The 15,475-nt window shown below is 48.1% G+C and overlaps 1 protein-coding gene across 2 annotated transcripts in view; it reads right to left on the reverse strand.

The window, feature by feature from the left end:
* Positions 1-15,475, reverse strand: part of CAPZB (capping actin protein of muscle Z-line subunit beta) — a 72,230-nt gene that overhangs the window by 15,765 nt on the left and 40,990 nt on the right. For both annotated transcript variants that reach the window (XM_031062911.1, XM_031062912.1), the window contains exon 4: positions 11,899-12,012. In XM_031062911.1, coding sequence (XP_030918771.1) covers positions 11,899-12,012 — 114 coding nt within the window. The remainder of the gene's footprint in view (positions 1-11,898; positions 12,013-15,475) is intronic.

The following is a 15,475-nucleotide window of genomic DNA, read 5'->3' on the forward strand; positions in this document are numbered from 1 at the left end:
CTGTAGAGCCCCATTCCCTCTGGTGACACTGGTGCAGATGGAAAATGCACTTCATAAAATAATGGTAAACAACCCATCTATTGGAAGAAAGGAGTAATTCTGTCTTCTAGAAAACTGGAATTGCAACCACAGCATTTTATCCATTGCATTCTCAAGTTAGCAAAGCCAGAGGAGGATGAAGGAAAAGGGAAGAATAAATACTCCTTCATGGCACACAACTCTCACATCTCAGGGGTGACCATGACAAGGATCATGTGAAAGGAGGAGAGGAAACTTCATAAACTTCATCAACAACACGAAATGTTAGTAGTCAGACTTTTCATTGCCTGCAGGGGGGCAAAATCTCATCATCCAAAGATGTGAGGGGCAGCTCCCAGGCAGATTAACCTGTCGGCATCCTGCCTCTGACTGTCACACACACCTGGAGTGACCACTCACTCCTCCTCGGCCAGAGAGGAAAGCATCCCTCAGGGCCAACATGAAAAAACCATCAACCCTTCCCACTCTGGGCTTCCCTCCTTCCTAACCCAGGGCCTTCCAGTTGGGAATGGTGCTTAAAAGGCAATTTACTGCAATTTGCAGTTCATGGATTACCCCTAAGCACTGTGGATTCAAGCACACCAACCCCTCCCTTGCCAGCAGTCAGGTGAAAAGACACTGGAAGTGAACTCCAGTGACACTCCCAACACTTCCAGCACATTCCCTGCACCCACAGGTCAGCTCAATACCTCGTTTCAAGAGGGCAGAGTCACCAAAAAGCCCCAATTTCCTTTAACTGCAGACACCCAAGCCTTTACCCAAACCAATGCTGACCTCAGGAGGGGTAAATAATTTCCTATAAACTCACCACAGCCTTTCATGTCTAATGGGTGGCTCTGCCTCTCCTCACCAAGCCCAGCCCAGGCAGTTCAGAGCCCACTGTCCTGGGGCATTGCCAAGCACTGATAACACAGCCCTGCAAAAGCAAATCCCAGCCAGGCTTCCAACAGGCAACTTCAACCTAACAAACCAACAAACACCCTCTTTACATCCCCTGGGGAATTCACAAATGGATTTTGGTTAATGCAGTTAAATTCCAGTCCTGCAGTGAACCTCAGCTCCAACCTAAGCCACCCTTCCTTCGGCAGTGGGAATCAGAGGCCAGAGAGAAGCAGCTGTTGTCCCTTCTCAGAGTCAGATTGCTTTCAAAATATATATATAATATACCCTTTTTCATCTACAGAATCAGTGAATTCACTCAAAATGAGCTGGCAGTCACTGAGAACATTACAGGGTGCACAGACAGTTTCCCCATTACCCACTTTATGACCTTGCTATGAGCATGAGACATTAATTAAGAGAGGGACCGAAACAAGGTTTTGGAAAATTTATTCTTACCTACTGTACTTTGATCCTAATGACATGAAACAGGAAAAAAATAATTTTTATGTGGTTCACCTTTATGAGATTTTACATAAAGGCTTTTGTGGGTATTTTAAGAATGTGCTAAAATGTTGTCTGAAACCACATAAAACCATGTGAAGAACCTCCCGCCAGAACCAACAGCGCACACATGGAAACGCTTTCAGTGCCTTTGGAGATCTAATGAATCAAATATAGAATTAATATTGTTTTAAATACCAACATGCAATTTCAATAAAGCTGCTCTGCCATGGCCAGGCCCAGGAACTGGAGGCTGGAACAACAATGCCAGCGACTGAATCCAAGGCACGCCAGGATATACATTATCCAAAGGCTCCCAAATCCCCTCCTCCTTCATGGGGAGGAAATATATACAACTGATCACTACACTGCCTTTCACCTTCAAACAGTACTGGAGTGGGATTTCTGAACCTCAGAAAGTCACAGTTGGATATGAGGGGAACATTCCTGTTTTTTTAAAATAAAAATAAAGAGGTGCCACAGGCTAATTGGTCCATAATAGAAAACGGGATGATAGATTGGGAGGAATTTAAATTGACATTGGTGGATTTGGATTTGCTGCAGGAGGGCTGGGCTCCCTCCAAGAAACCCCTCCACCATGGACTGAAACGCAGCACATACTAAAATCCAAGCAGGAGAGGAACCAGCTTGGAAAAGGCCCCAGGAAGGCACAAACTGGGACTTTCTCTGTTAAAGAAATGGATGGACAAGGCAGAGCACAGCCCCAGAGCCACACACAGCAGAGTGCACTGAACACAGCTCCTGCACTAAACATCTCCTGCCTTAGTGTCCTTGTGATGTCCCTGCCCTGATCCCCCAGCACAGCTGGGGCTGGAGAAGGCAATCTGTCTCCTTTGGGAGCTGGAATCACAGAATCCCTGAGGCTGGAAAAGCCCTCTGAGGTCACCAAGCCCAACCATCAGCCCAGCACCACCACGTTCAGCACTAACCCACAGCCCCACAGGTTTTCTGAACACTTCCAGAGGTGGTGGCTCCACCACTGCCCTGGACATCCTGTTCCAATGCTTTACAACCCTTTCCCTGGATTTTTTTCCTAATATCCACATTAAACCTCCCCTGGCACGAGCTGGGAGTCCATTTCCACTCATCACCTGGGAGAAGAGACTGACCCCCACCTGGCTACACTGACTCTCCCAAAGCAGCCAAGCAACCAGCAGATGCTTTTGGGATGTTCAGGAGGCCTCAAGTGGGAGGAATTCCTGTTGTGGTACCTCAGAAACACCCCAGGGGACAAACCATTCTCAAAGGACAGCTTCAGAGCAGGGCAATCACTGATCTCTGCCTAAGGACACCCATCAGCCCAGGATGTTTCAATCAAGATCAATCAGGCTTTACCTACAGACAAAACTTTGTTATAAAACAATGAAAAATAGTTATATGGTTGTCATATCCCTTTATTAACAAGAAAAACACTGCTATCATAGTTGATAACTATGATGAATGATATCACAGTTGGGTTCAATTAGAAGGACCTTAAAAGATCATCAAGACCAAGTGACATCCCTGTCCTTGGAGAGGACAGCCAGTGCTCCATCTCTGGGAAAATAACTTTTTACAAGGCTGCCCAGGAAGGTGACTAAAAGGCAAAAGGCCCAAAGTAATCATTCATTCTCTTCACAGAATTCAGACCAGCAGTTCACTCAAAATCAATTATAGTTTTAATGTCATGATCAAACACTGAGTTTTTATATCTGTTACTCATCAACCACAGAACTCCTGGAAAAAGCTGTTTTATACAAAAAATGTCACACTTAAGACTGACCTACTTTACAAATGCAAGAATAAAAGAAAATATTTAAGCTAAGAGTGATCCAAAGCTTTATGAAGTGTTTGAAGTTGAAGCGGGTGGAGACACAGGATGGAAACTTGACTGAGGAGCAGGAGCTGTACCCATGAAATAGAGGCTGTGGACAGAATAAAGCTGCAACTTCAAGAGGGATGTGATAGGGGAGGAAATGCCCCAGCTTCCAGCAGAGCCCTCAGGGAAGGAGGGCAGATTAATCACTTTGTTATAGCACTGAAGGACAGCCCAGGAAGGCCCCAAGACCCTCCTGATAATGCTCCTCTCCTCCCAGCCTCACCAAGAGATCCTGGACACGGTGTGGAGAAAATGACTTTCCACCACACAGCAATAAAAACAAGCTCTGACTTTCAATTACACCTCAGAACCAAATCGTTCATCCATAAAAACATTTGTGTATTTTCCAGTAAGTAGCTGAGAGCCAGAGACAAAAAGTCTGTGGCTTATGGCTCTCCCAACCCCCTGATGCCAAAGCACCAGCACCTGGAACCTCAGCCTGGCTCTGAAACCTTCCAAAGGCTTGCACAGGGTTTCAAACTGGCTCATTTAAAGCAGAAAAAGATATTTTCTTTTATTCCCTAAAGGTCACATAGTTATTTCTTCCAGCTACAGAAGTTCAGCACAGAAAGGGAAAAGTCTCCAGCTATTTACATCAACAGACTTCCAAGAAAACTGGCATTTAAAAATCCTACCCCAAAGGAAAATACTGAGCATTCAGCTCACATGTTTTTACAAGAGTGACAATGACTGAAGTCACAGTGTGAGCAGCTGGTGTCTCACAGCAACCCAAAACATTTCCTAAATGCTGAGGTGAGGAAGCACATTCCAGCTCCCCTGGGAGCAGGAGCTGGAGTGCCAAGTGACGTGGCACAACTCCCACCCAGCCCTTCCCCTGTCACCTCCAGCCAGCACAGGAATCACAACAGAAATATGAAGGAAGTGGCAAATTTGAGCTACCCACCTTTCATCAAACCCAAAACACTGCTCAGGTGTTCAACAAATGCCCTGCAACCTCACACCTCAAGGAGGAGGAACAGATTCTTCAGGAGATCAGCTGTCCCTCAATAATTGTTGCCTCCATCCAGCTGTGAGTGATGAGGCTCAGGATCCTTTAATGAGAGGACAGGCTGGATCAGGAACGAGCAGGATGTGACACTGCTGAGAGTCCAGGGCATTTACAGCTCCTCTCTCCTTCCCTGGCCCCAGGAGCACAACTGTGGAGCCCTTCCACAATCCCACCCAGAGATTTGAAATGAAGGTACAACGTCTGTGCACAGCCCAGGGGTTTTGCACCCCACTTGATGAACTCAGCCCAAATTATGCTTGGGGGCTCTGTACAGGTATTTTACAGGAATTCTTTCCAGCATACACAGGTGCAAAAATCCCTGGAGCAAACATACCAATCCACTTAGGTATGTGTAACTTCAATGCCAGTTGTACTTAAAAGCACATCTGGACCACGGTGGGATGACTCAAACTGCTCAGCAGAGCTGTGAAGTGCAGGAACTCTGCAAGGAAGGACAAGAGCACCCAAACAATGGGATCCTGAAGGCTCAAAGCCTCCCAGAAGTTCCCAGTTTGTGCTTTCTAGCACCTTTCATTATTTAATGAAAAGTGTACTGCTCACATTCTCCTTCCCATCTGACTGCTCCTGGCAGATGGAAATGAATGACCAAATCCCTTTGGAGAAGTCACCTGGAAACAGTTCCATCAGGCACCTCATGAGCAGGCCAAGGGGTCACTCTGGAACTGTCCAAAGGAGGGAGAGCCTCATTAACAGCAGGAAGCTCCCACTGCTCCCAAACCCTTCTCCCGTGGCCATCCCTGGGCAGCACAGACACTGCCTCAGCCACCCCCAGGCTGCCACATTCCACACTCTGCCAGCTGAAATCCAAACATGGACAGCAGGGGAACAGACAGCAGAAATCCTCTGTGCTGTGGTTTAAGTTTGGCAAAATCTTTGGAGGCTGCAGATCTCATGTGACATCAATTCTGTGACAGAATTCTGTATCAGATCTGCCACAAGAAGGCTGCTGCTGTTTAAGTTACTCTGTCCTCAAATCCCATCATTAAAGCACTGCACATTTGTGAGGGCAGGAGGTAAATTTCTGCCCATATAATACAAAATATTATCAGAGACAACCAGTTCAAAAATTCCAGATCACAATAAACTGACAGTTTAAAATTTCATCTCCTTTTTGAATGTAAGTCATTTCTTCCTAGGGATTTAAAGCCTTCAGAGAGCAGTGTTTGAGGACAGTGCTGCATCATCAATGCTGACCTCCTAATCCAAGTGTTCAGTTTTTATGTAATTACAGAGAACCGTGGGAACCCAAGGGAAAAACTCCTCCTCCACCCAACATCTCCGATTCAGAAGATAAGAATGCAGTGTGTGCAGAGCTGCTCCAAAATGGAACTCCCAGAGAAGAAAAATCAGATGAAAAGCAACTGATTTCGTTTTCCAGCATGCCAGTACATTTAATTTTCCCCTCTTTCTAAGAAGATCCTCTAATATTTATCAACAACTTCAATATTAATTCTGCTCTGAGCTGCCCACGGGCATGCTGAGGAGGGGATCCCAACACTGCTCTGCTTTCTACATCCAAGTAATTTCCTTGGGAAAACAGCATGGCTGTAACTGTAAAAGCACACAGACATGAAAGCAGAGAAAGTCTTCATGGTTTAGACCTGTCTTAGGAGATTTCATCTCACCCTTATTAGGCTGACCCAAGGCAGGAATCTCCCCTGCTGTCCCAGCCCATGGTGCACATCCCCAGGCAGTTTCCTTAGTGCTGGGATGCACAACAAACCCATCTGGATTCAATCTGCAGGGCCCTGGCTGTGCAAGCCCCAGGAACTCCCATGCCCAGGAGAAAGGCAGCACAAAGGGCTGCAGCAGTAATGAGGAACAGGGAGCTGATGGCAATAAAGTCACTTCAAAGCTTTCCAGGGGCTCCCAGCTCAGGCAGCCCAGGTTTGCATCTGAGCACAGGCACAGGGCTCACAAAGGGCTCACAGCTGCAAACCCCTCAGTGAGCTCCAGCCCCATCCAACCTGGCCTGGGACACTTCCAGGGGTTGGGCATCCACAGCTTCCTTCTCTGGGCACCCTGTGCCAGGGCAGGCTGTGCTGAAACCCCCCTGGTCACACCTCTTACATCTGCTCTTTACTTGGTGGAGCTGGGGCTGTTCCATGCACAAAGCACAGCAAAGCTGGTCACAGATGGATGCAGCAGTTGCTACAAACCCTGTGAGAAGTGCAGAGTAATTTGTGAGCTGGCCTGAGCTCCTCTGAGAGGCTCTCAGGGTCTGCCAGGGGAGGGGAACTCCAATGGCACCACAGCAGATCTCAGGAACAGCCACAGCCCAAGGGCAGCGCTAACAGAGGTTTCCATTTTTTCTTATCAGGACAAGTGGACTAAGGCAGTGCCAGAGGCTGTTCAAGCAATCAAAAATAAACTAGGGAAAGGGGTAAAAACAGCTAAAGGAAGTTGAACTATCCAGCAGTTTATGGGACATCTGAACATGCTCAGCACAGATGATGGCACAAAATGAGACATCCCTGAGGCCAGCAAAGCCAGGCTGCTCCACAAGTTAAACAGAGTAATAAAAATAAAAAATACACTCAGCCCTGAGCACTCCAAAAATGAAAGGGCAAACTCATCTGTCACTGGGACATCACTGCTGTACCTGCCCAAAGGCTCCTCAACCCACACATTCCTGAGGCCACGGCCCAGGAATTTCTCCTCCAGAGCAGGGAAAGGCACTGGATGCTCACCTGGCTGCAAAGAACCCCTGGGTTCTATCCACAGGACAGGAATGTCCCCATGCAAAGAGCACAGCCCTGGGTGCCACCTCAGCACTGCTAACACTATCCAAAACTGGAATAACTATCCTGGACCAGATTCCAATCAAAATTCAATAATAAAAGGATTACACACAACAAAGACATTTCAGAGGTCAATCCTCTCCCAGACCTCCTTCCACTCCTACCAAATTCCTGGTCCAGAGCTCTAATATAACACACTGAAAATGGATCAACATCAAAACAGAGACAGAAGCAGAAGTTCAAAGGTTTCATTCTCACTTTGTTGAGAAAACTCAAAATCTTAATCAATACAAACATTTTCCAGGAGCAGAATGATTAAGATGATGTTTTATCTTTTTCTAAAGCTGTTAAAAATCAAAAGACCAATAAATCCAATTTAAGCCACAGAAAAAAGGAGGAATAGCTTTCTAAATGCATGTCAGTCACTAAACCAGTCCAAAGTTGCCAAAACTCATCCTGTTTGCAGACAGATCAGCAGCATCCTTCCCAGGGGAGGTCTATTTAATCACTTCAGAAATTATTTCTTCCAGACAACAAAGAGCCATTAGATTATTTAATTAAAGGCCTGATTATCCCCAACCCAAAACAAGGGAAGGCAGAATCTAAAATAGAGAGATTTAAGCAGCTGCCCTGGTCCTCATTACGCTTTGATTTCAATCAAGCACACACACGTCAAGCAAAGGGCAATAAATTACAACCATGTGTTGGAAGAAATTATCTTCACCATATTGGAAGTGGAAAGCCAAGGCTCTAACTGAGTGGTGTAAGATATTAGACTTCCATCTGGGAATAATAACCTACTGAACACAAACATGCCAGAGCATTAGCTCCAGGCACTGCTGGAGTTAAAGCTGGCAGCAGGAGATGGAAATGGAACAGTTGTTTTTTGGGAAAGTGACATGGATTTTGGTAAAACAGATAACCAAGAAACATGCTTGTTGTTTAACACAGAGGACAGAGAGGGAACTGGAACCTGGAGTAATTCCTCTTTAACCCAAATACCTCCAGAAAGGAAAGGTGGGAAACTCCAGAGATACTAAAGGTAGTCTGCACTGAAGCAGACACTTAGGGCCAGTTCAGCACTGGTTCACAGGCACTGAAGGCTCAGCAGAATTGTTCTCCAGCTTACATGATTTTATTACATGCAATACTACAAGACTTTCCCAAACTCATTTTCACACAACAGTCCCTCAGTGGCCATTAAGCTTTTGGGGACAAAATTGAATTTTAAGGTCCCTAGCAAGCAAATCTGAGTGGATTATTGCACGCAAACTGTTAACAGACCCATACCAGGCTGTTTCCCTCAAAACACCCACGACAGCAGGTGCCAGCCCCTTGGGAAATGGCAAACACAATGCAGTGACTCACTGAACGTAGGTGGAGACTTACCACACCTGATGAAAAGAGAAATCTAAAAAGGAAAGGTGTGTGGGCCAAATGGGACCGACACAAGGAAGAACTGAAGCAATCTGAAGTGCTGGGAGAGGCCTGAGATGAATTCTGTGAGATATCAGCACTTTCTGTGTTAAAGGTAAAAGGGGAGCTGATCCAGGGGAGGTTGGGACCACATGGGGAGAGCAGAGTGGGATGGAGATGTTCCCAAAAGGGCCCATTTATCTACAGATGCTGGGATGACCAGCACCAGGTGTGTTTGGAAGCCCAGGAGTGAAGTGAGCCCTGTGCACAGCAACTGCTGAGAGACCTGGGGTTGTTCAGCCTGGAGAGAGGAGGCTCTGGGGTGACCTGACTGGGGCCCTCCAGTGCCTGAAGGAGCCAACAGGAAAGATGGAGAGAGAATTTGGACAAGAGGGAATGGCTTCCCACTGCCAGAGGGCAGGGCTAGATAGGATATTGGGATGAAATTCCTCTCTGTGAGGGTGGCAGGCCCTGGCACAGGGTGCCCAGAGCAGCTGTGGCTGCCCCTGGATCCCTGGAAGTGTCCAAGGCCAGGATGGACAGGGCTTGGAGCAACCTGGGACAGCAGAAGCTGTCTAGCAAGTCTGGACACAAAGGCACTACTTGCTCTGAAAAACCCAGCAGAAACTCTCATTACAGGAATAAAAAGCCTGAACAGCCCAGGAAATTCAGGCAGGCTGGATCTGGTGTTCCCTGTGAGTGCTGTGATTAATTTTGTATTCACTGTTACCTCTCTTTCATAAAACAGCAGCTGTGGCTACAGAGGCAGCTCAGGAACATTCTCTGCCCCACAGAGGGACAGAAGAGGCTGTTAAGGGACTGCTGGTGAGGAGCTGATGTGTCAGATTTGAGGCTTCTTCTGCACCACCATTTTCATCCTCTTCATGTGCAGCCACTGCTCTTAAACTGGCATTTTTTAAGAATTTGTAATGTGAAGTATCAGTTAGCCTGGTGTCCCCTGTGAAGGATCTGTGTGGGCAGGCAACCTCACCAGAGTGAGCAGAAAGAATGAAAGCCTCTGCAGGTCAACTCAAAATGTAGATTTTCTGCAGACTGATCCCTGTTCCTGGAGGGTGAACCTGGCACAGATCTCCCCATCTAACAGTAACCAGAATTTCCACAAAAGACACAGTCCTGAGGGCTGCCAGCACGCTTAGCCCTTTGATTAATCCATCAAGGAGCCTGAAGTATCTCCCAGGGCTGGAAAAGCTCTGCTGTACCTGGCTCTGGAGCTGGGAAGGACACTGGTTCCTGGCCCAGGATGCCCTGAGCCCTCCCTGCCCAGCTGCAGGAGCTGCCAAGGCAGTGACACCTCCATGGACCCTGCCTGGCCCAGCCCCACTGCTGCTCCACAGGCACTGCCAGGGCAGCTCCCAGCTCCAGCAGCCAGGCAGTGACATCCCTGCCAGCCATGGGGTGACACCCCTGCCACTGCCAGCTCTGCCCAGGCAGGGACATCCCTGCCACCCATGGGGTGACACCCCTGCCACTGCCAGTGCCACCTCTCCACCACAGCCCTGCCCAGGCAGCTCCAGCAGCTGCTCCATGAGGAATTGCTGCAGCCATTCCCAACCCAATGTGTTGGCAAGAGCAGCACTGAGAGAAGCTGGCATTTCTGCCACCTCTGAATTTCCAACCTCTGATCTCCAAGTAAAAATTAAGCTTCTGCTGTCAAAACACAAAAGTTCAATTGTCTTGTTCAGAAAACTGCAGAGCCCAACTGCAAGAGCAAAAGCCTGTTTCTCTCCACATCACTGATGGAGGTAAGGTACAAATCCTGATTTGAAGCACAACAAACCCTTCAGACACTGAGGTTAAATTTCCTAAACATTGTAAATTCTTTCCGCAAATGCCACAAGTTTTTTCACACTGCTCAGCCAAACATTAAGCCACCCCTGTCCTCTTTTCCTCCTCCACTTCTGGGATCACAACAGGCACTGAAGTGTTCTGTGCTGGCACCTGTGCCCATGGTCTGACCTGCCCTCCTGGCTGTGATCCCTCCTAGGTCCCCTCTGACCATTCCTGCCTGTAAAAGCTGCACTGACAAACAGAAAGATGGAATTTGGAACAAGCTCACCTTTCCCTTCCACACAATACAAGAAGACTGTTATATAAAGGTACTGCTGTACCCCACGCTGAGCAGGGCTCAGCAGATTCACCTCAGTCAGAAACCTGCCCTGTGCTTTCCTTTCAGCCAATTCAAGCTGTTTAAAGAAGTTATTGTATCCAGCCATGACTTCATGGTCATCTGAGCAGAGAGGGATTTAAAAAGACAACCTTGGTTCCATAAACCTCCCCATTTTCGTCTCAGGGTATTAAAAATGTTATTGGTCCTGCTCTGTTCTGCATCTGGGGAGTAACTGCAAATTTGGCTTTGCTGAATATGCAAAATTCCTTTCTTCCACTCAGTTCAGATACCAATAACAACTGTTACTTACAAGAGAAGTTGGAGAGCTATGAAAATAATGCACGAAAAGAAGTAAAGATTTGCTACCTGTAACAGAAGTGTGATGTTTAACACATTTGGACAGGCTGCCTTTACACTGAGCCACAGAGCCCAGCTAGAAAAGTTCCTTTTAATGTGCTTCTCTCAGCACTGTAATATGATGAACTACACCTAAGGCTGTGTTTTATCTCCCTTTTCAGGCAACAAGAAGCAGCAATGAAGTTTGTTCACTTTTTTCCTGGGCTTTAGGCACCTCCCTAAAAGTGTGTCCCAGTAAAGGACACACTGGTTCATTTTGCTTTCCAACACTCACTTGCTGTGCAGTTTTAGCATCACTTTCCACCCCAGCATTGCTTAGGAGACCACAGATTCCACAGGTGAAGCTGATCACATCCCAAGGATGTGGAGGTAAATTCAGTGCAGGACCAGCACAGCCCCAATTTACAGAAATACTGCTCAACTGGTAACTCACCCAGACAGCTTCCTCTTGCTGCTTTAAAAAGCCATTGCCTAATCTACATTGATCCCACACAGGCTCTGTTAATTCCTTTGTTTTACACCTCCTTCATAGGACAGGGCCTGAAACAAGCATCCTGCAGCAGAAGCACATCAACCCCTGCCCAACTGCTGCACTTCAGTGCCTGTCCTTTCACTGGGAGATGTGAGAGCTGCTGCTGCTGCACACAGAGATTTTTTAAGAGTACAGCCTTGAGGGAATGGAAAATGCAAATGATTTAAGCCAGAACTTAGAGATCAAAGAGAAGCCAGGTCATGCCAGGACAGAGACAGCATCAATCTGTTCAAGGGGGAAGGAGGTGGGAAAGCACCTCAGCACCTGCCTTTGGCACCAGCTGACAGATTTCATCACGTCTGGCATCACAGACCCAGCGCTGCCTCCCCCCAGCCTGCCCCAGGGGACACAGACAGACAGACAGACAGGGCTCAGAGGGTAGGACTGACATACAAGTCTCTGTACTGGTCAAAGGCATTGTTGGCTTCCACCTCCAGCTTGCGCAGGCGAGCCGAGGGCATGGCACCGTCCTCCAGGGGAGGGTCGTACTTGTTGCTCCACGGTGACCTGCAGGGACAAAGGCAAGGGACAGTCACACCAGGGGACAGGAGAAACAGACAACAGTGTCTTGGGCTGGAAACGGGGCTGTGTGTTCCATTCCTATCTGTGGAGCAGTTCTCTTCTGTTCACTGAGCATCCCATGGGGAGATGCTGCGCCCAGGGGAGGAGCCAAGCATTCCTACCTGGATCCAATCTGAGCCTGGAGCAGCACAGCAGCCTTTGCCCCCTGCATTGCCAGAGGAGCAGCTTTCTGCTGCCCTGCATTGCCAGAGGGAGCCCAGGCCCATCTGCAGCAGCCCTGGAGCCTGCAGAGGAAACTCCCCCCTTGTGCAGGATCCCTGCTGCAGCAGCAGCACAGCTGGCACTGCAGGAGGGCTGAGCCCCCATGGGATGGGGCTGTGCCACCCCTGACACACAGGGGGGCAGGGACTGCTCTGACTCTGTCAATAGTTTTTTTTTCTCATTTGTACTATTACATTTGTATTTTTAGTTTTCCTAATAAAGAACTGTTATTCCTATTCCCATATCTTTACCTGAGAGCCCCTTAATTTTAAAATTATAACAGTTCAGAGGGAGGGGGTTTATATTTTCCATTTCAGGGGAGGCTCCTGCCTTCCTCAGCAGACACCTGGCTTTTCAACTGAGACAAGGAGACAGAGCCTGCTCATGGCCCCGAGGCTGTCAGAGGTCCCAGGAGCATCTGGACAACACTCCCAGGGATTGTTGGGGTGTCTGTGCAGGGCCAGGAGTTGGCCTGGATGGTCCTTGGGGGTCCCTTCCAGCTCAGGATATGCCATGGCTCTGAAAGTTTAATATTGGTGGGTCTGAGCTCATCCACAGATGCTGAACTTCCACAAAAACCCAAAAAGTGCCAGAGCAATGTACCTGGTAGAGCTGCACTCCCCACAGCCATTTCAAACACTGGCAAAAAGGGGACACTGAGCCCTCAGAACTCACCTGGGGGCCATTCCCTGGCTTCAGGTTTGCTACACAGAAAAAAATCTCTTGGGTTTCAATCTGTTCCTTCCTATATATTCAACAACAAGGCTTCAGCTGTTGAACATTAAATATTAAAAACTGTTTTCATGCAAATACAAATCGATTGTGTAGTTTATTTGGGATCTGACAGTATTTGAGCCAAACACTGCTGGCTATGATTAAGGTCCACATTTTCCTCCACTACTCTGCTTTGAAATAAACTCTACCTTTAGCACAACATTAAGAAACCCTTTGAACAGTTTGAAGGATTTAACAGGGTTTGTAAAGCTGCAGGTTTTACTACAATTTCTGCAGGTGTGGAAGCGATTTTTGTGTTCTTAATGAAAGATTTGGTATTAAAAGATTAATGGAACCCTCTGCCCATCTGCCTGAGGCTTTTATTACTCCCATTCTAGAAACCTGCATTTTGCTTTTCAATTCCCCTTGGAGTAACCAAGTTGCACACATCACTGCTGCCTCAAAGAAAAGCACCTCTACCCTTTCTGTCCCCCTTCCGAGACCCTGGCTGCAGCACCAGGTCCCCGTGCTGGCCACAGGGAAAGGTTTTTTCTCTTGTCATTCGTTTCTCAGAAAGGCAGAGGGGTGGTGCAAAGCACAAAGCCCAGCCTCTGCTTTGCCCCCACAACTCCTGCCAACCACACCTGACAGGAAAAGTGGAGTTGTTGTGTCACATCCACCCAAGTGATGTTTTCAGGTCATGGTTCTATCTCAGGGCTGTGTCCAGCTCTGGGCCCTCACCACAAGAAGGACCTGGAGGGGCTGGAGCATGTCCAGGGAAGGGAACGGAGCTGGGAAGGGGCTGGAGCCCCAGGAGAGGCTGAGGGAGCTGGGAAGGGGCTCAGCCTGGAGCAAAGGAGGCTCAGGGGGGCCCTTGTGGCTCTGCACAGCTCCTGCCAGGAGGGGACAGCCAGGGGGGTCTGGCTGTGCTCCAGGGAACAGGGACAGGAGGAGAGGGAACGGCCTCAGGCTGGGCCAGGGGAGGCTCAGGGTGGACATCAGGAGGAATTTCTGCATGGAAAGGGTGCTCAGGCCTTGGCAGGGGCTGCCCAGGGATGTTTGGAGTCCCCATCCCTGGAGGTGTCCAGGGAAGACTTGGACATGGCACTCAATGCTCTGAAGCTGGGGACTGGTCAGGGCTGGACTTGATGGTTTTGGAGCGTTTTTCCAACCTCAGTAACTCTGGGGTTTTGTGATTTTAAACAGCTGCTTAAAATGTGGTTGCTCTGGAGAGGAGTCACCAGCCACAGGATCCAGCTGGGTCAGGCTGGAAGGGCCCACAGGGCCTCATCTGGTGCCACCTCCCTGCTCAATCCAGAGCACAGGACTGAGCCCACATGGGTCTGGAACATCCCAGGGAGGGACACTCAGCCTCTCTGGGCAATGTGTCCCACAGTGTGTAAAGTTCCTCCTCCCCATGTTCAGCTGGAGCTCCCTGGATCAGTCCCTGCCCCTTCCTCTGGTGCCACTGCTGGGTCCCAGGGAGCAGAGCCCTCCCTGCAGACAGGGACACACAGGGATGAGCTCCCTTCTCAGCTCTTTCTTCACTTCTTTACCTAAAATCTCTGAACTCTGGGGCAGATGCACATAAACCCCCCTGGTGCTCCCAGGTGGCTCAGCTGCTGCAGAGGGTGAGCAGGGAGCTCCTGCACAACCCCTGGGAGATGCTCCAAGTGCAAACACCAAACTCTTCCCCTGGCTGCACAATGGCATTGGGGGCAGCCAGAACAGACCCTTCCAGCCAGCAGCTTGTGGCATTTTCATCCCATTCCAGCTGGAGCCAGCAGCAGCTTTACCAACAAAAACCCCTCCTAACCCAGGCCTGTACTTTTTTATTTTTGTGGAAATGCACTCACAACACATTTAAACACTTAACTGGAGGCTATTTGAAGAAAGACAGATGGACAAGCACTTAAATTTCAAAAGTCAGACCTCTAATTTCCCCAAAAGAGAATGGTTTGTGTTTCAGCTAACAGGTTTCAGTGTTGTTGGCCCCAACTTCCCCATAAGGATTCCATTTAACAGAGTGATCAAACACACTTCGAGTGGAAATGTATGGACAAAGTCAGGGACCTTGAAGTCTAATATTAAAAAATAAAATTAATAAAAGCTCTGCCTTCACAACGTGGATTCCATGACTGTTTGATATCCTTCACAAACCTTTGTTATTCCAGGAGCACTCACAGAAGTACCTGTGAGACTCCCACAAGCAGGATTTAATAATATGAAGAAAATAAAAATTATCTATTTATGAAGATCCAAGGAGACTCCAAAATCCACCTTTTAGTCTGATCCACATTCAACAGGGAGCAAACCAAGTCTGTCTAAACATAAGGAAAGACTAAACTGTGATGGGCTAAGCATTAGGATATTCACTTCCCACAGCAGCTTTTTTTCCAGACAAATTCCCAGTCAAATTGCAAAGCCACTGGAAAAACCCAGCCCTATAAAACTGGAATCCCATGAGAAAGTC

This window comes from Geospiza fortis, unplaced genomic scaffold (genome assembly GCF_000277835.1).
Source record: "Geospiza fortis unplaced genomic scaffold, GeoFor_1.0 scaffold353, whole genome shotgun sequence".
Taxonomy (NCBI): Eukaryota; Metazoa; Chordata; class Aves; order Passeriformes; family Thraupidae; genus Geospiza; species Geospiza fortis.